This window comes from Podarcis melisellensis, assembly GCF_964234715.1.
Source record: "Podarcis melisellensis genome assembly, chromosome: 2".
Taxonomy (NCBI): Eukaryota; Metazoa; Chordata; class Lepidosauria; order Squamata; family Lacertidae; genus Podarcis; species Podarcis melisellensis.
In genome coordinates this window covers 7,412,492-7,432,564 of record NC_138529.1, presented here as the reverse complement: position 1 = coordinate 7,432,564, position 20,073 = coordinate 7,412,492, and the positions used below count along the sequence as shown (strand labels likewise).

The following is a 20,073-nucleotide window of genomic DNA, read 5'->3' as shown; positions in this document are numbered from 1 at the left end:
GCTCCACCTGCGTCCCAATAGTGCAAGTTAGGAAGGATATTAATAAAAAATATATTGTCTTCTGCCACCCTGAACATTCCCACACTCTGCCCATTCCACTTGTTGTGGGGACAAGGCAGGTCATTTTTAGGAAAGGAAAAGAAAGGAACCATTTTCCTGGGCTCCAGACCCTTATTTTATATAGCAGCAGCCAAGGGTTTCTCCTTTACTAAAGTGAAATCTGAGCCCCCACTTGCATTGAAGAAAGCCCACTGATTTCAATAGCCTTGCTGCTCCAATCTAGATTCCCATCCCTCCAGGAAACTGAAATCCAACCCCAATTTGAATTGAAGTGTTGTAAAAAGAAATTACAAGGTTCAGAATGCGGTCGGAAAAGCCGGGAATTGGCAACCAAAGAGACAAAGCGAGGTAGTTGCAACTGGGTTCCTCCAACCGAAGAGAAAGGAAGAACCCCGCCTACAGGTGGCGACTGCCACTTGGTTGGGTTACATGCAGGTTACATGGCAAAGGGGTGCAAAAGGAAGAGACATGGGTGCAAAGATGTTTCCCAGCTACGGTTCCTCCAGCAAGCGTGCTCCCGGGGCGCTCGGAGCTGCAGCAGGAGGGGAACTTCGGGTGCCTTGGTTGCTTTCCTCACAAACTTTATTCCCTTGAGGAAAAAATAAGTTTGGAGGAAAGCCCCAAGATTACAATGCGTTTGAAACAGAGATACAATATGCCTTGGAATTGCAAGAAGGGGAGTTTGCTAGTGACCGGGAGAAAGTTGCTTTCGTAATTGGACACCTTGAGGGGTGTGCTCGCGAATGGATTAGACTGCTCATAGCAGTGGGGAACGATGCTTTGAAAGACCTTTTATCAGGCGATGGATGCTATGTTCTCCAGCGAGGCGGAGGGGAGTGTGACATGAAGGGAGATGCTGAGCTTCAAGCAGGGGTCTCTGACCATCAGGAGCTACGGGTCGCGTTTTGCGATGCTAGTGCACAAGCTAGGCTGGGACCTAGATTCTGATCCCCTGCAAGCTCTGTTTGAGGCAGGTTTGAATCTCAAGGTAAAAGATGAATTATCCAGAGCCCCCCGCCCAAATTCCATGGATGAGTTAAGTAAAGCAGCATTGGCCATTGGGGTACAGCAGGAGGCGCATGCTCAGGAAAGGCAGGAAGCCAGAGGGGAGCGTTTCCATGGCGGCCGCATTCCTGAGATGCCAACAGGGACTTCCCACAATCTGCCAGCAGCTGAGCCAATGGGAATTGATGGAGCCCATGCGCAAGAGTTTTCAAACGCCAGCGAGCTCAGGAAGAAAGAGGGGAGGGACTGGAAAACTGCCAAAAAGTGTTTCATCTGTCAGCGCCCTGGACATTTCGCGAAGGTCTGTCCCCAGAAAAAAAGCCTGGCAAGGCATGATGGGGGCAGCAGGCAAAGAGGAGGAGGGTGCAAAGGTGCAGGGAAACGAAAGAATCTGGCTGCAGACCAACAGGGGCAGCAGCCAGGCGAGCAACCAGTAGAAGAGCCCCAACCAGACCCTCCCAAGGCAGACATAGCAGCTGAAGTGGTCTGGAACTTCCTAATGGGCACCCAGTAGAAGTCCACGCTCTTCTTGATTCTGGTTCTTCTTGCAATTTTTTCAGCAGAGACTTCACTCTGGAGCACCAACTACACCTGTTGCCACTAGATTTCCCCTTGCAAGTGATCACCATTGATGGCAGAGAGGTATGGGGGGGAGAGAGAGACACACCAGACACCCCCGATGAGGGTTTCTAGGCACGCGGAAACCATTGCCTTTCACGTGGCCACACTGGCAGGACCCCCCATTATTCTGGGAATGAGTTGGTTGGCACTCCATGACCCAGTGGTGTTGTGGCATCAACAATCCCTCACCTTTGGGTCGGCTCACTGCTTGGAACATTGCCGGGGGGGGGGAGGAACCAAGAATGACTATGGCCAGGGTTGCTGGGGTGACTCTGGAGGAGAAGAGGCACGTTCCACCGCAATATGAGGAGGTGTTCAGCAAGAGAAAGGCTGACAAGCTGCCCCCCAGGCCCTACGACTGCCAAATCAACCTGGTCCCAGGGGCCAAGCTGCCGGTGGGGTAGCTGTATTCAATGTCTGACCAAGAGATGCAAGAGTTGAGGCAGTTTATTGACAAGAACTTAAAGAGGGGTTTTATAAGGAAATCCAAGGCTGTAGGGGGAAGCCCAGTATTCTTTGTGGACAAGAAGGGGAGTAACCAACCCCGCTTAGTCGCGGATTATCGGATCATTAATTCCATGGCAGAACCCATAGTCTTTCCCATGCCCCCAATTGACGATGTTTTGACGTGTGTTAGGCAGGAGAATTTTTTTACCAAGCTGGACCTCAGGGGGGCGTGCAATCTGATTAGAGGGAGAGTGGGAGACGAATGGAAGACGACCATGTTCACGCCCCTGGGGGCATTTGAATATCTTGCCATGCCGTTGGGATTACAGGGGGCAGCGCCTGCTTTCAAGCCTTTATGCACCACATGTTGGGTCTCCTGCTGTACAAGAATTGAGTGGCCTTTTTGGATGACATTTTAATCTCAGAGAATGAAGCACAGCATGTGAAAGAGGTCAGGCAGGTGCTAGAGAGATTGAAGAAGCATCAGTTGTGGGTCAAGCTGGAGAAATGCCAGTTCCATGCTCGGGAGGTCGAGTTCCTGGGGTACCGACTGTCGGACAAGGGGCTGGCCATGGACCCGTAGAAGGTAAAAGCAGTGCTGGAGTGAAAGAGCCCCAAGAACAAGAAGGATGTGCAGCAGTTCCTGGGTTTCAGCAACTTCTACAGGAAGTTCATCAAGAACTTTGGACACTTGACAGCACCCATAACTGATTGTCTCAGTGGCAAGAAGTTTGCGTGCCCCAAGGAAGTGCAGCAGTCCTTTGAAAGGTTAAAAAAGGACTTCGCACCTGAGGAGCACTTCCTGCATGTGGATCCTGGGAAGCCTCTGAGGGTGGAGACGGACGCTTCAGACCAAGCCATTGGAGCAGTGCTGTTGCAACAAGGACCTGGGGAGGACTGGAGGCCTTGTGCATTTTTCTCCAAGAAACTGAGCAAGTCAGAGCAAAATTATACTGTTTATGACAAAGAATTGCTGGCCATTTATGTGGCCTTTAGGCAGTGGAGACACTTTTTGATTGGGGTGCAGCACCAGATCCAGGTCCAAACGGACCACAAGAACCTGGAATACTGGCGGACAGCGTGCATGCTTAACCAGAGACATGTCCGATGGTCGGAGACGTTCTCACAATATCACTTTAAGATACAATACGTCCCTGGGGGGGGGGGTGAGAATGTGAGAGCAGACGCACTTTCCAGGAAACCTGAGTACATGGAAGGGGAAGGACCACCTGTGGCCAGGCAAATGTTCCAAGAAGAACGATGGTTATTTGGGAGAGCACTGGCAGGGGAGGAGGAACTGGTGGGGTTCACCAGACACTATGAGTTCGCTCAGAAAAAAATCAGGGAACTCACGATATGGAAAGGGGGAAATGGGGGTTTCGAGGAAAAAGGAGGGCTCTTGTACTACAAAGGGGGACTGTGACAACCCAGCTCCATGACAACCCCACAGCCGGGCATTTTGGGCAGCATAAGACCATGCTATTAGTAACCAGACAGTTCTGGTGGCCCAAGGTAAGGGAAGATGTATGCGAATATGTCCAAGGGTGTGACAGGTGTCAGGGGGCCAAAGGGGAAAGAGCAGCACCAGCGGGGTTGCTGGAACCCTTACCAACACCAGGGAGGCCCTGGGAGGTGGTGTCCATTGATTTTATGACAGATCTGCCCAAGTCAAGGGGAAAGACAGCGGTGACCTGCTCCCATGCGGTGTCAGCCGAGGAGACAGCCAGGCTGTTCGTGGATCACATTTTTAGGCTGCATGGGACTCCACTGAGGGTTATATCCGATCGCGGAAGACAGTTTACCTCACGGTTCTGGCGTAAACTCATGAGCCTGCTGCAGGTAGAGGTGAGCTTCTCGACAGCTAGGCACCCAGAAACCAATGGGCAGGCCGAGAGAGCAAACAGCATATTGTGGCAGTGCCTATGCTGCTACATCAGTGAGAGGCAGAATGATTAGGTGGAGAAATTAGCACTAGCTGAGTTTGCGTATAACAACACTGAACATGTGTCCACGTGGATGAGCCCCTTTATGGCCAACTATAGGTGTCATTCCAGGGCTTTCCCAGGGCATGGAGAGGAGGAATGGAGTGTGCCAGCTGCAGAGCAATTTGCAGAAGAGATGGAGGTTCTGCACCAATAACTACAGCTAAATTTGGAAAGGGCGAAAGAAGTCTATAAAAGGCAGGCAGACAGGCACCAGAGGCCAGGGAAGGTCATACAGGTGGGGGACAGGGTGTGGTTGTCATCCCAGGGGTTGCCTTAAAAGGGGGGGTGCAGCCTAGATAGCTGGGGCCTTTTGAGGTAATCCAGCAGGTCAACCCAGTGACGTTCAGGCTGAAATTGCCAGACAGCATGAGGATACATCTGGTGTTCCATAGGTCCCTGATTTCGCATTACAGGGAGGGGCAGGGCTTCCCAGGGAGGGAGGGAGGGATGTCCACCCATCCACATGCAGAGGAGAGGGAACGTTGTAATGAAGCAACGGAAATACTCGATTCCAGGTGGAGAGAGCACTTGGTGGCCTGGGAGGGAGAACCCAGCTCAGAAAACACGTGGGTTCCCGCAGGATCCATCGCAGAAGAATATCGGGTGGAGGAGTTCCATGCTTTGTTCCCACATAAGCCTAAACCCCAAGCGAGGTTCTTGAAGGAGGTGTTTGGACCCACGGACGATGAAGGGGACTTCGTAGGTTTCCGATCTTCAGGGGAGGAGGAAGGCCGCGGGTACGCGGTCTGGGAATTGTCCGAGGGAGAAGAATCTGAGTGGGAGGTCCAACCAGCTGGAAGGGACCCGAGAGGATGGGGAACAGTTTTTGAATCCACGGAGGATGATGACTGTTCTTTCCAGGGTTTTCCTCCATCACCTGCCAACGCTCGAGTGGAGGAGACGGTTAGAGACCTTACCAACGAGGAGGGGGGTCTTGAGGAGGAGGTGGATGTCAGGGAACTGCCATCAGCTCAGAAAGCGGGGGAAAGGCAGATGGATTACAGAGAGCCTCCAAAAATCGTGGGAAGCAGCACTTCCTCAGCGGAGGAAGGAAGCCATGCCTCTAGTGGGGAGGAGCTGCAGGGTTCGGAGGAGGCAAGGCAGTGCCAGGACACCTTGCCTGAGCAAAGCGGAGAGGAGGGAGGTCCCCATTTACCCAAGCCTTCCTTGCACAGTAGGCTTTCGTGCAGAGAGGGGAGGCGTCGGCTGGGGGTCAAGAAACTACTCTGCTGGGGAAAGTTTAAGGACCGCCCACTCTCAGATTCTGCTAGTGAGTGAGCAAGACATGGAATAGAGGCATTCTGCAGTGTAAAGGTTTTAGCACTAATAATAAAGCTTTTGAAAAGACCAGTGAGGCATCTTGCCTGATCGCTCTCGAGCAACCACCTGATAGCCATAACATACAGTATGAGCTAAACTGAAAACAGGAACGCCATCTACTGGCTTTCCCTTTGGCAATAATATTTTTCTTCGAAGCAATGTATACTGCTTGCAAAAGTTTGTTTGTTTGTTGCCTTTTCTATTTTTCATAAACAAGCAAAATAAAAACGTAAACATCAAGATGGAATTAGGCTTGTGTTCCATCCACATATTGTTGGCTCCTTTGGACAACTGTAGAGGTTTTTCTTCAAAACAATCTATACAGCTTGAGCAGGTTTGGGCTGAATGCAGCTCGCCACGAAGTCAACGATGGACGTTGGAAAGTAAGAGGCAGGAATGTACAAGAACTTTGCATCCCATCCTGCAGAGTAGCGAGTGCGAGGGGAGCAGGATGTCAGGGCATGTTCCATACAGTCAGTGACCAGGTGAAGCTTGCTGTTGGAAGTGTTAAAGGTATCTTGGCCAATTTTGAAATCTGTGTGTGAGAGATATGAAGCAAAACAGAAGTTAGTGCTGTAAATGTAGGGGGTAACCTAAATCTTTTGGGAACTGAATGGACTGGTTAGCTTCTAGATACCTCTCCCTAGAAGAACTAAATGAAAGCAGATGCATCTGGAACTATTTTGGAGGCTTCAAAACAGAACACATTCTCAAAAGATTTAAATCTACAATGGATGAACCTGTCGATTTTGGTTTCAATATCTCCAAAATCTTTGAGTTTGGTTCTCCTCATTTCAGTTTATGATTTTTGAAAGTCATCAGCATTTCAGTTTTCACAATATACACATTTTCGCAAACATTATTTCCTTGCATAGTGCATTTTTGTTTATTGTGGTCAATTTGCTTAGTGCGTTTTTATGTATAGGTACTTTTGATGCCAGGGACGCAGGTGGCGCTGTGGGTTAAAGCCTCAGCGCCTAGGACTTGCCGATTGAAACGTCGGCGGTTCGAATCCCTGCGGCGGGGTGCGCTCCCGCTGCTCGGTCCCAGCGCCTGCCAACCTAGCAGTTCGAAAGCACCTCCGGGTGCAAGTAGATAAATAGGGACCGCTTACCAGCGGGAAGGTAAACAGCGTTTCCGTGTGCGGCTCTGGCTCGCCAGAGCAGCGATGTCACGCTGGCCACGTGACCCGGAAGTGTCTCCGGACAGCGCTGGCCCCTGGCCTCTTAAGTGAGATGGGCGCACAACCCCAGAGTCTGTCAAGACTGGCCCATATGGGCAGGGGTACCTTTACCTTTACCTTTACTTTTGATGCCAATTTCTCTCTAATATGCACGTTTTTGTACACATTGTTGATTTATAGAACTAGTTGCTAAATTTAGAGGAGTTTGAATTCCTAAGCAGAGAGACTTCCGGTTCCGGTCGCGGACAGTGAGGAAGCGCGGAGAACCTGCTCCTGGTTCTCTGGGCGTTGTGGAGGTGTGGGGGAGGACACGAGGGCGCAGCGTACCCCAAAACTCCAAAACTCCAAGGGGGGAACCCTTGGGGGACAGGCTCCCAGCAGCGTGGAAGCGGTCGACCCACTCTTCTGGTTGGACAGAGAGAGAGAACGACGAGCCGCTAGCGCGATTTGGGAAAGTGCCGACTCCACAACGTGACGCCCTGAGCTTCAACTGTGAACGGCGACGGGCCCCCTGAAGATAAGAACGGGGTTCCCAGCGTGTGTAGGGATTTTCTTTCGACGTGCTCTTCTTAAGGCACGAAGTTTGTTTAGAAGCTGGGAGGCGCCTGGACGTCTCTTTTTTTTTGGACGTCTTTTTTTTCATCAGATTTTACGTGGGATTTTACTCGGCAGCAGACTTAAGATGGCGCAGAGGGGGAGTTGCAGGAGTGAAGAGATTTGTGACCAGTCTGACTGAGTGAGTGAGACCCGAGTTTGTATTTAGTACTGAGTACCCGCTTTAACACAGTTAACGGGGTAAGGACGTATTTTAATTCAACAATTTATAATTAATAATAACGACGCCAATTGAACTTCTGGGTATCTGTCGCACTTTGAGTATTTGTTACCTCACCGGCGAGGTCTGTATTGTTTACGTTGCCTGACTCATATATATTATTTGCATTGAGCTCCTCCGGCATCCCCGTGCTCCCTCCATTAAGGAAATTTAGACTGAGGAAGGACAAAGAGCGGAGAAACCACGTTAAGGGTGAAGCGGCAGAGGGTATAGAAAGACTGGAAGTCAGAAGAAGATTTTAAAAGACTTCTCCCTCAACCGCCCCTTAGCTCTCCAGACGCTCATTTAAGCGGCAACCTTCTTTTGCAGTGGGAGTTGGATCCAGAGCGGGCTGAGCAGCGTAGCTCTTTTTTAATAAGGGTAATCCGGTTTGATTTGTGAGGTTTAAGCGACGCTGAGTGGGATATGGACTGAGATCGTGATTCATAGAGAGGAGATTCCTAGCGGAGCAACTGGAGCGATTTAAATGGGAAGTAAACCGGACCCACAGGACAATAAGCTGCTAAGGACAATACGCCTTTAAGAGTTACGAACCACCATCTCCGGTGTGATACAGGTGTGGATGGTTAAAGTGGTAAAAGAGAAGATAGAGGGAAGTGAAAGAAAACACCCGGGTGCCGCGTGAAGTCAACATACACTTTCTAACTGGCACCTCCCCCCGGGAATACAACGGAAATATTACGGAACTACCGCCCCCCGGTGTTTTGGGACTGAGTGTGTATGTGGTTTATGTATATTGTATTAACGGGAGTCCTAAGAGGGAAAGAAGAAAGATTAGGATATAAGAGGAAATCAGCGGAGGGGAAGGTCAGATAAGTTGACAATGATGGGGAAGGAGGGGAAAGACGGGAAGAAAGCGGGTGGGACTCCGGGGGAAAGAAAGACATCCCGTCAGGAAGAAGTTAAAGACTTAGACAATCTATGGGCAAAAATAAAGGAAGAATTTAAGCAAAATGAATTATACATGGAAAATAAGTTAGGGGAGATACATGAGTTGATTGACAAAAAAATAGAAGGGGCAGTAGGAGAACTCTCAACCAAGATTCAAGATCTATCTGTAAAATCTAAAATAATCAAGGAGTCCAACAGAAAACTACAGAAAGAGATGAGGGAACAGAAAAAAGAGACAGGGAAGATGAAGGAAGAGTTAAGAGAGTTAAATAAATCACAAGAGAGGATTTGGGACAACCTTGCCATGGCAGATATGCGACAAAAGCAGCTTCATCTAAAATTCAGAGGAGTGGCAGAGGAAAGAAATGAGGATATAAGAAAGAAAATGATTAAGGAGCTCTCTAAGTGGCTGGGTCTGAAAGAAGAAGAGATAGCTTCTACGATAGATAACGCATTTAGAATGTCAAGACCACAGCATTTAAAAATTAATAAATTCCTGGGGGACTGCTTGGTGATATTTAACTCACTGGAAATGAGAAATTTAATCTTAAGGACGAGCTACCGCAACAAATTAAGAATCGAGGGTAGGCCTATTATTATCTACAAAGAAATTCCAATTAGGTTGTTACGAAAAAGAGAAGGTTATAGGCAAGTGGTAGCCGTTTTAAAGAGAAACGGAATACAATTTAGGTGGGAGTTCCCTGAAGGGATCGCTTTCTTCTATAAAGATAAAAAATTCAGACTGACGGATACACAGGAGGTGGAGAAATTTATGAGAAGGTATGAAAGAGAGCTGGGAAAGGCAGAGTATAGAGCAGGGGACAAGGAGGAAGAGAAAGGGAGTGGACAGGAGATAGAGGAAGGGAGGGGGAGAGGATGACGGAATCAGGAGAGAGGACGACAGATTCAGGAGATGAAGACGATGAAGCCATAGTGGGAGTAAGGGCGGCAGAAGAGGAGGGGCTCCTAGGAAATAAAGGCGTTAGATTTTAATTTGAGACTTCGCTTAGCGGCAAAGTAGTCGAAGAAAATAAATAATAGTGGACACTTTAAAACTTTTATCATGGAACGTGAACGGGTTGAACGAGAAAGTGAAAAGGAATAAAATTGAGAAAGGTCTGAAAAACAAAAAATGTGATGTAATCTGTTTCCAGGAAACGCACATTGCTAAGAAACATAGACATATTTTGGTGAATAAAAAATTGGGAGTAGAATTTATTAACTCGGATGTAAATAAGAAAAAAGGAGTGGTAATATATGCTAAAGAAAAGTGGGAGCCAGTACAAATTTGCAAAGATGAGGAAGGCAGAATTTTAGGGATTCAATTAAACTTCCGGGGGGGGGGGGAATCAATGTAGTGACAGTCTATGCCCCGAATACAAATAGAGTAGAGTTTTTTGAGAAACTCGAAAGTATATTGTTGGAACTTGAACCTTATAAATTAATCTTGCTCGGAGATATGAATGGTGTGCCAGTACCGAGTTTGGATAGAAGTGAAAAACAGGGGATTACAAACCGGGGGAAACTCCCTAAATCCTTTAGCGACTTAGAGGAAAATTTAGACTTAGTTGACATTTGGAGGTATAAAAACCCCACTACTAAACAGTTTACTCACTACTCAGAACCTCACCAGAGCTGGGGCAGGATTGACCAGATATGGGTGACAAGGGCCCTCTCGTGGAGAGTTAAGAGATGTGAGATACAACCTAGGACCCTCTCTGACCACTGCCCCCTGGTTGTGGAAATAAAAAATGAATTAAAAGGACAGTTTAGGTGGAGGATGAATGAATATTTATTTGAAATCGAAGAAGTGGTGGAACTGGCTAAAAATACCCTGAAAAATTATTTTGAGTTAAATTTGAATAAAGATACCCCAATAGAGTCGGTGTGGGATGCCAGTAAGGCAGTACTAAGGGGTTTTTTAATACAACAAAATAATTATAGAAGGAAGCTAAGGGGGAAAAAGAAGGAAGGTATCCTGGCCCAATTGAGGAACTGTGAAAGGAAATTGACTTTAAACCCGACAGATGAAGAGACCAACCGAGCTACGAAAGTGCTGCAGTCCCAATACTCACCCATATTAAACCAAGAGGTAGAACAGAAAATTAAATTTACAAGACAGAAATATTTCGAGTCGGCGAACAAAATGGGGAAACTACTTGCGTGGCAGTTAAGGAAAAGAAAGAAACAAAATGTGATTAACAAATTAGTAGTGGAGGATAATGTCATAGAAGACCCAGACGAAATAGAAAATAGGTTTATTAAATTTTTTGAAAAGCTGTACGAAAGAGGAGAAGAGGATAGCTTAGAAATAAAATATTATCTGGACCAATGTGGAGGGAAATATTTTACAGAAGAGGACTGTGCACAACTGAATAAGGAGGTGACAGTTGATGAGATTAAGGAGGCTATCAGTAAGATGAAGAATGGAAAAGCCCCTGGACCGGATGGTCTGCCATCAAAATACTATAAAAAGTTGGTAGAATCATTAGCACCTGTGCTCACGGAGGTTATAAATAACATTTTCCAAGAGGGGAGGATCCCTGGATCCTGGAAAGAAGCATACATTACGTTAATTCCAAAAACTGAAAATGAAAAAACAGACATAAAAAACTATAGGCCAATTTCATTGTTGAATGGCGATTATAAGATCTTCGCAGACATTATGGCAAATAGGCTTAAGAAATATCTAAAGAAATACATCCATAAAGACCAGGCGGGATTCCTCCCCGGCAGACAGCAGAAGGATAACGTCCGGCACGTTTTAGATATTATTGAGTACTTGGAGGCGAGGCCAGATATACCAGCGGCCCTCATCTTTATTGACGCAGAAAAAGCCTTCGATTGTGTATCCTGGAAATTTTTACTACAAAACCTCGAAAAAGCAGGAATAGTGGGCCCTTATTTGAAGGCTATTAAGGCAATATATTCAGATCAACAGGCTAGGCTGATTATTAACAACAATTTGTCCAAACATTTTCCGATTATGAAAGGTACAAGGCAGGGCTGCCCTTTGTCACCCTTGTTGTTTATTATGGTTTTAGAAACAGTGGCAAATAAAATTAGAGTGACTTCAAACATTAGGGGAATAAGAGTCGGAGAGAAGGAATATAAATTAAAGGCCTATGCCGACGATTTGGTCCTATCCTTAGAGAATCCAGTAGAGAGTATCAGTAGAGCTGTAGAACTTCTGGAAGATTTCGGTAAACTGTCTGGATTTAAATTAAACAGGAAGAAAACAAAAATAATAATAAAGAATTTGGCTGAACAGGAGAAATTACGGTTGGAACAAAAGATTGATATTAAAGTAGTGAACAAAGTGAAATATCTGGGAATTTGGTTATCCCCGAAAAATGTCAACCTGGTGGAAGATAACTATAATAAGATTTGGAAAGAAATTAAGAAAGATATGGACACCTGGCACAGACTGAAATTATCCTGGACAGGGAGGATGGCATCGATTAAGATGTGTATCCTCCCGAGACTGCTATTTCTGTTTCAGAACATACCAGTTATCAAAGGTTCCGCCTGCTTCAAGAACTGGCAAAAGACTTTGACCAAATTTATATGGCAAGGAAAAAAAGCTAGAGTGAAGCTTAAATACTTGACAGATTCTAGAGAGAGAAGTGGCTTTGCAGTACCAAATATAAGACTTTATTATGAGGCAGCCTGCCTATGTTGGATAAAGGATTGGGCCACCTTAAGGGATACAGACCTATTAGACCTAGAAGGATTTGATTTAAGATTCGGGTGGCATGCCTACCTTTGGCAGGAGAAGGGTAAAGTGCATAGAGGCTTCTCCAATCACATAATTAAAAGGTAAAGGTAAAGGTACCCCTGCCCGTACGGGCCAGTCTTGACAGACTCTGGGGTTGTGCGCCCATCTCACTTAAGAGGCCAGGGGCCAGCGCTGTCCGGAGACACTTCCGGGTCACATGGCCAGTGTGACATCGCTGCTCTGGCGAGCCAGAGCCGCACACGGAAACGCCGTTTACCTTCCCGCTGGTAAGCGGTCCCTATTTATCTACTTGCACCCGGAGGTGCTTTCGAACTGCTAGGTTGGCAGGCGCTGGGACCGAGCAGCGGGAGCGCACCCCGCAGCAGGGATTCGAACCGCCGACCTTTCGATCAGCAAGTCCTAGGCGCTGAGGCTTTAACCCACAGCGCCACCTGTGTCCCCACATAATCACATAATTAGAGGACCCCTATTAGAAGTTTGGAATAAGAATAAAAAACTGATTGAAAAAAGCACCCCCTGGTGGCTCTCCCCAGTTGACATTATTAAAATAAAGAAACCAAATATGATAGGTGAAAGGTGGACGTATGAAGATCTTTTAGTCAAATCAGAAGAAGGGTGGAAGTTAAGAACATACGATGAGCTGAAAGGTAGGATTAAGGAATGGTTTCACTTTCATCAAATTAATGCACTGTGGCGTGAACATAAGAGACTGGGAATGGGAGAAAAAAAGTCCAGATTTCAAGTGGAAATATTAGAAAGTGATAATAAACTCCTTTCCAAAATGTATAAGCAATTATTGGAATGCGATACTAAAGAGGATGTGGTGAAAGGAGTTATGGTTAAATGGGCTAGAGACCTAGGACATGAGATAGGATATGATAAATGGCAGATCCTCTGGAAGAAGGGCATGAAATTTACAGCGTGTGCCGCCCTGCGCGAGAATTTGGACAAAATGATGTACCGATGGTACCCGACTCCGGCAAAACTAGGGAGAATGTATAGAAATGTAGATAACACTTGCTGGAGATGTAAAGATAAAGTAGGGACCTTCTTCCATATTTGGTGGACCTGCGATGAGGTGAAGAGGTTTTGGGGACAAATTTATGAGGAGTTAAAGAAAATCTTGAAGTATAACTTCCCCAAGAAACCCGAAGCGTTCCTCCTAGGTATGATTGGGGAGGAAATAAAAAACACAGACCAGACTTTCTTCCAATATGCTACAGCCGCGGCGAGGATTTTAATAGCAATAAAATGGAAATCCACCGATATACCTACGATAGGAGAGTGGCAGGTGAAGTTATTTCAATATATAGAATTGGCAAGATTAACACAATGTATTAGGCATGGCAATACCGTAAAACTGAAAGATGATTGGACTAAATTTCTAAACTATATTGAGAACAATCTGAGAATTAACAATTTAACAGTAGACAATAATTAACTCCTATGACGTGTAAAGATACAACAAGAACAACTGCAGAAGATATAGGAGATTACATAATCCTAAACTGAGGTAAATGGAAGTCAAATGTATGCAAGTGTAAGGCTTAAAACTTCTTTTCTTTCTTTTTTTATTCCGCAATTTCGTTGCTTGTTCCCGTTTCTCTTTTTTTCCTTTTTTTATTTCTTATCTTTTTTTTCTCTCTTTATTCTTGATCTGGATATATGTAACCTTATTTTTAACCGTGATGACCTGGACATATGTAGTACTTTTTTTGGATTTGTATATATTTGTGTATTTTTCTCAAATAAAGGAGGGGAAAAAAAGAATTCCTAAGCAGAGCTATGTATTGGTTAATATATTGCTTCATGAGTGTGAATTGGGTATGTTTGCAGGAAAATGCAAACCATGCTGAAATCCCCTCCATGTCTACTCACAGTTCTCCAAGTACTGTTCCCCATAGGCCTCTTTGATGTCAGATGGCACTTGGTTCCATACTGTCTTTAAATTCTCTACTCCTTGTTTGAAAATGTTTGTTTGGAAACCACCAGGTTCAATAATGCTGACTTGGACTCCAAAAGGATGGAGCTCTCGCCTGAAATGCAGAGGAATAAAAGAAGAAACATCATTGTCTACTGAGTCATGGGAATGCAGGAATGCAGGTCAGGAACTTGGGTCCATGGATAGGAACATCTTTCTTTTTTTAAAAAAAAAAGAAATCCAAAAATTGAGGAGAAAGAAAAGATGGGAAATGCAGCTCCCCTGCCTTCTGCCCTCTTGCAGGAGCCAGGATACGCCCTACCCAGGAGAGGATTGTGTATGACACAGCACCAGTTGTATTAAGAGACAGTCATGAGGACATGATTCAAAGTCTCGCTGATACATCAAATGCCTTCCTGAAGGGAGACCGTAACCAAGTGGGGGGAAATTGCTGCAGAGAGCAAGGAGCCTTTTCTGCCAGGGCTGCTTCCCACCCTCTTCCCTGCAGCCTCTGCCATCTCTGCCCAGTCTTCTTGTTAAGAGGAACAAGGCAGGTCACTTGTAGCAAAGGAACAAGACCCTGTTTTTTGGGGTTCTGGGACCCCTGTGTTCTAAAAAAGAAGCATTTAAGGGTTTTGCCAAACCTCCTTTGTGCAGAAGAAGATTACAGTGCAAACACCCATGAGAAGATGTCATACAGGATTTCTCTCCAAAAGCTACACATTCACAGCTTAGCTGTTGGCATCAAGAGAGAATGGAGTGTGCCTCTGCAGGTGAAGTCAAACTTGCAGTGTTAGGTGCCCCAAAGTGAGCTCCCTGCTACGTGAGCCTGGGCATTGCATATCTACAGATAACTGCTCAGTCCCACACTTTGATAATTAAGTGGTACATAAATAGTTGGAAGGGACATGGGTGGCACTGTGGGTTAAACCACAGAGCCTAGGACTTGCCAATCAGAAGGTCAGTGGTTCGAAGCCCCGCGACGGGGTGAGCTCCTGTTGCTCGGTCCCAGCTCCTGCCAACCTAGCAGTTCGAAAGCACATCAAAGTGCAAGTAGATAACCTTCCAGCGGGAAGGTAAACGGCGTTTCTGTGCACTGCTCTGGTTCATCAGAAGCGGCTTAGTCATGCTAGCCGCATGACCCAGAAGCTGTACGCCCGCTTCCTCAGCCAATAAAGCGAGATGAGTGCCGCAACCCCAGAGTCAGTCACGACTGGACCTAATGGTCAGGGGTCCCTTTACCTTTAAATAGTTGGACAAAGCACACACTTTTCAACATGGTAATCAACATTTCTATAGAGCATGTTGGGCCCAAACTATTCTAAGGAAAACACGGGGACATTCATAGCATGTTCACCATTAATGAGAAGGTCCTGGACTGAGAGCCACACATCCAATTGCGGGCTTGTGATTGTTGGCTATTTGCAGTTTGGTAGCGCTGCAGAGAGCTTGCTGGGGAGACCATGCATTAAAAAGGGACTCAAAAATAACTTAAACAAGGTTTTAATAACAAAAACCAAAACTCCTTATACACTTGATTTATACACTAAATGCATCAACAAACCAGACCCAACCACCAACCCATCCCCCAGGGTAATGGGAGAGCTAGGTGCTCCTCCTTATATACTCTACCCAATTGCTGACACAGCTTAATCAACACAACTCAGCAGCACCTGCTATGCTCCACAGCTGCAAAGCTGGGTCTCGTTATTTTGCTCTGGCCCTTGCTCTGGCCCCTTAAAGACATACACATCAGGTGGAACAATGATGAACCTTTACATTTAAAGAAACCATTCAACAGTGATTTGAAAAGTTTGGTTCAAGGCCAGATGTGCCTGGATACATTCATCTCAAGTTGTGCGAGTCTTGGGCAAAGCCCTGGGCAGCTGCCATAGTTCCCAGCTCTTTCTTCCCTGCAGCCCACTTTCCCCAGACTTGGCAACTAAACCAGGAGGACTCGCATCAGCCACTTCCAGCCTGCCAAGTGGTTAGGGAGTGTGGCAGATGTTGCACTAAAGTAAGCAAAAGAAGACATTAAAGAGCTGCTCTGTTTACCTCAGGCTGTCAGAGAAGGCTTCTGCACCAAACTTGGATGGGCAGTAACCACCTCCAAAGCAGGCCAGGCGTCCCATCGAACTGCACACATTGACCACCCTCCCTCTGGCTCTCCTCACCAGGGGCACCATGTGTAGCGTCACATCAATCATCCCAAGAAGGTTGACATTGATCACCTTTGCAAAGTCATCTTTGGTCAGCCATTCGTTGGGACCTGATGGTAGAGCTGTGCCTGCGTTGTTCACCAAGCCCCAAAGCCCTGTGAGAAAGAACAGATGTTTTCCTATTAGCAACCCTAACAAATAAGGCCGTCACATGAATAGATTGTTTGTGCTTAGGAGGGCTGGCCCTTGCATGAGGCCTGGTAAGGTGGTTGCTTCACAGCAGCAAGCTGCAGGGCATAGGGGCCAACTCCCACAAAGTTTGGTGTCAGGACCATGTATGCTGCATGGTATCCATGGCCCTTGGCTCCCATGGTTGTGGGGCCAAGTTGTCACTGCTGGTGGTGCGATGCAAGCAGTGTTGAGGCCACAGGCTGAGCACAGCACAACATTTTTAAACAGCTGAAGCAATCCCCACACACTAGGGTTGCCACCTTTGGTCGAACAGAATAAAGGAAAGGTCAGGCAAAATATGGGACATTGGGGAGAATTGGGAGGCTAAAAGTTACCTGGTGCAGAAATGACTTCAAAGCTATCCTTTACAATGGGTTGTTTCCAGTGCTGGCCATACCCATAGAGTAGACCCAATGAAATTTATGGATCTCAGTTAGCAATGCACATTAATTTCTATGACTCACATCCTCCCCACGTGCTGAATTACTGCTTATCAGAAGAATTGTAAATATAGAAACCGAGCCCCAAAATGAAAGAGGGGTGAAGATAGCAACAAATTCTGTTTCTCTTCCTCACAGAACTTTGCCTCCAACGTCCCTTTCCATGTAGCTGTATCACACACATGCATCAGAGACCGACAACTTCATCCAACCACTAGGGTGACATGTGTGCTTCATTTTTCAACCTGTTCTTAACAGTACATAGTATTGGGCATCAATTTATTGAAATAACTAAAACAACAACCATTTTAAGGCTTCAATTAGCTGCGTACCTATTTGAAAGTAAATTAAACTGAACTAATTGGGACTTATTTCTATTTTCAAAGGATCAGGCTGAAAGTGAATTTAGGATTGTGACAGTTTCTTGAATTTTCGTGGGTGTTCTGGGGGAGGGGTTTTCTTTGGTACCTAAAGAATAGGTTTGAAATATCCACCCTACCCCTCTGTAAAGGAACAGGGTCAGGGAAGCATGTAAAAGGAATGAGGATCCACATTCCATTCCATCCCCAAACACTCGCCATCCTCTGCTGCCTTCCATTGGGCCACAGCTGTGTCTCTGACTGGATTTAGTGTAACAGGAGAGGGTAAGTGAAATATACTCAGAGTCGCAAAGTGATTTCATGCTCTTTATTCAGCTCATAGTGGTGAGGAGGAATGAATGAAAGTCCCCTCAAAGTATCTGCTTTATATACATTCTTTACACAATGGGCTGCACATGCTTGGCTAATTCCGGAATTCTACTGTAAGCCAATCAGATTGTGGATTCACTTCTATCTGGAGCATGATTGGGTGGTTCCTGCCAACCAATCATACTGCTGCATTGTTCTAGGACCAATCAGACTGCTGCATTCTGAATCCTATTGTTCTAGGACCAATCAGACTGCTGCCTTTTGGATCCTATTGTTCTAGGACCAATCAGACTGCTGCAGTTTGGATCCTATTCAACTCAGTATATAACAGTAAGGTAGGGAAAAGGGGAGACGAAGAGAGAGAAATGGAAAGCAGACAGGCAGGAGAGAGGCAACAGCTCTGGTAGAGGTGGGAGGGAGCAGCTTTGCTCAGCAGAGGAGGTGGGGGTACGGGGAGAAAGCAAGGCAGACATAAGGGACAAACTACATCCCTTAACAGTTTCTATCTATGGACTGTTAGGCTGCTGAACGGAAAATAATATAGTGCAATTGATTTTTGGGGTTGGTGTGTTCTGCGACAAGCACACAGAGTGCAATGAGATTGAGTGTTTGGGGGGAGGGGAGGCTCGGTTAATTTGATTGTACACAGGTTGTACATTGACAATAAAGGTATTATTATTATTATTATTATGCAGCATTTCCCCTTGAAATAAGGGGCAATCCCTTATTACAAGGGACAAGTGGAAACCCCACCAAGACACACACGTCACCTGGCCAAGCTGCTGCTGCAAACCCTCCTTGTGGGTGGGCAGAGAAGAAGTGAGAGGCAGTTTCTCCAGCCAAGCCAGCAATGCCTTCCTTGCAATAGCAGAGCAGACATTTGTGTATGCCTGGCAGCAGTGAAAGCAAGACTTGCAAAGGATGAGATCCGGGAAAGGACTTTGCTAATTTGCCCAGCAGCTACAGTGGTGGCAGGCTGCTGATTTGCATACAAGTCCCCCCCCAAAAAAAAAATCATTGTCAATCACAATGAAAAAGCTTGCTTGCTTTTCTCTCCCTTTCTTTCCTGCCCAGCAGTAGCTTGGGGGGGGTCTGCCGTTGTGGGGGGGGTCTGCCCTTGTAGGGGGGGCATAGGGCAGCATGGGGGTCTATAGTGTAGCAGAGTGGCTGCTGTGTGTTGTGGGTTGGGATTCTGGGGTTGCCACGCTGCTGCTGCCCAGAGTTTTGCTGCATTCAGAAACTCCTCACGCAGCAAAACCCCCAAAGTAACCAAAAGAACAAAAAAATGCCCATGCCCTTCTCTGTTAAATTTGCCTTCTATTTTCACATCATTCTTCTTCTTTCCCCTTTGCAGTTAAAACAATCAATTCTCTTTCCCCACACCAAGAGTTTGACTGAGTTTAGGAACCCCAAAGACTAGAGAAAATATCTATCAAACTAGAATGTTGTTTCAACTTTTCAACTCAACATCCTTGACAAACGACAATTCCCGGGATTCCCAGAGGGGGTATCCCATGCTCTCAGGCACCAAATGTCTGGAGCTGGCTCTGATATTCATTATTGAATGCTCATAATGATTATTTCTAAGGTATTTCCTGAATTGTTATGCTTATTCCTTTCACCCATTGTCAGCCACTTTGGACAAAATTATGTGGGGAAAGTGGCCTACAAATGAATACAGAGAGGCAATTTTGATCCCCTGTCCCACCAATAGCACAGAGGCAGCACAAGGAAGATAGAGATTCACCTTTGCTTCCAATGCACCCTTTCACCCACTCTGTCGCTGCCGCCACACTCTCTGTGCTGGTGACATCCAGAATGGTGGTTTTCAAGCGCTCTGAGGTGGCCTTGCCCAGCTGCTCTGCCCCCTTCTGCGTGAGACAGGCTGCCAGCACCCGCAGGCCCCGGGCATCCAGCTGCTTGGCAAGTAGGTTTCCGAAGCCAGAGTCACACCCTGTGATGAAGACATATTTCTCGGTCAGGTTCTCCACCGTCTGTCTCTCCTTGTACCATCGGCGAAGGAAGTAAAGCCCCAGCAGGGCAGCCAGGTAGAGCCACATGGCTGAAACCTGCAGGGGAAAAAAATTCAAGCGTTAGGGTGCATACACACCCCGGCAGAACTTGGAGGAAGATATTTCTAATTCCTGCTCCACCAAGACGTTCACTGGAAGACCCTTACTTCCCTGACTGAGGTGATGCCGCAATCTGTTCCGACTGTATATTTTATCTTTATGAACGCTGTTTTTATTGTGTCACGTGAGCTGGCCTTTGACCGTAATTGCCACCGCTCAATTTTGCCTTCCTCTCAGTGTTGTGGAGGGGAAGGAGAATATTTGCATGAAGCAAAGAGCTGCTTGGAGCAGAGGCAGGCTAAAAGAAGAATAAATAATAGCTCCAGCTAGCTGCTTATTAACTAAACAAGTAAATAAAGAGGAACAGCAGGATCCTATCTACATCTATAGACATAAGCAGCACTGAGCTCAAATATTGTGCAAGCTCAGCATTAGCAGCCAACAGTTCATATGCCTTATTTTGCCATTATTGCAC

At 46.3% G+C, this 20,073-nt stretch overlaps 1 protein-coding gene across 1 annotated transcript; it reads right to left on the bottom strand.

The window, feature by feature from the left end:
- Positions 1 to 5,720: 5,720 nt before the first annotated feature.
- Positions 5,721 to 19,846, bottom strand: LOC309362909 (retinol dehydrogenase 7-like). Its single transcript, XM_081898938.1, has 5 exons — positions 19,706 to 19,846; positions 19,274 to 19,595; positions 16,063 to 16,321; positions 13,965 to 14,122; positions 5,721 to 5,973 (listed from the first exon to the last, which is right to left on the bottom strand). Exons 2-5 carry the CDS (start codon positions 19,584 to 19,586, stop codon positions 5,756 to 5,758), a joined length of 948 nt encoding a protein of 315 aa, XP_081755064.1. The 5' UTR covers positions 19,587 to 19,595; positions 19,706 to 19,846; the 3' UTR covers positions 5,721 to 5,755.
- Between the last annotated feature and the right edge of the window lie 227 nt (positions 19,847 to 20,073).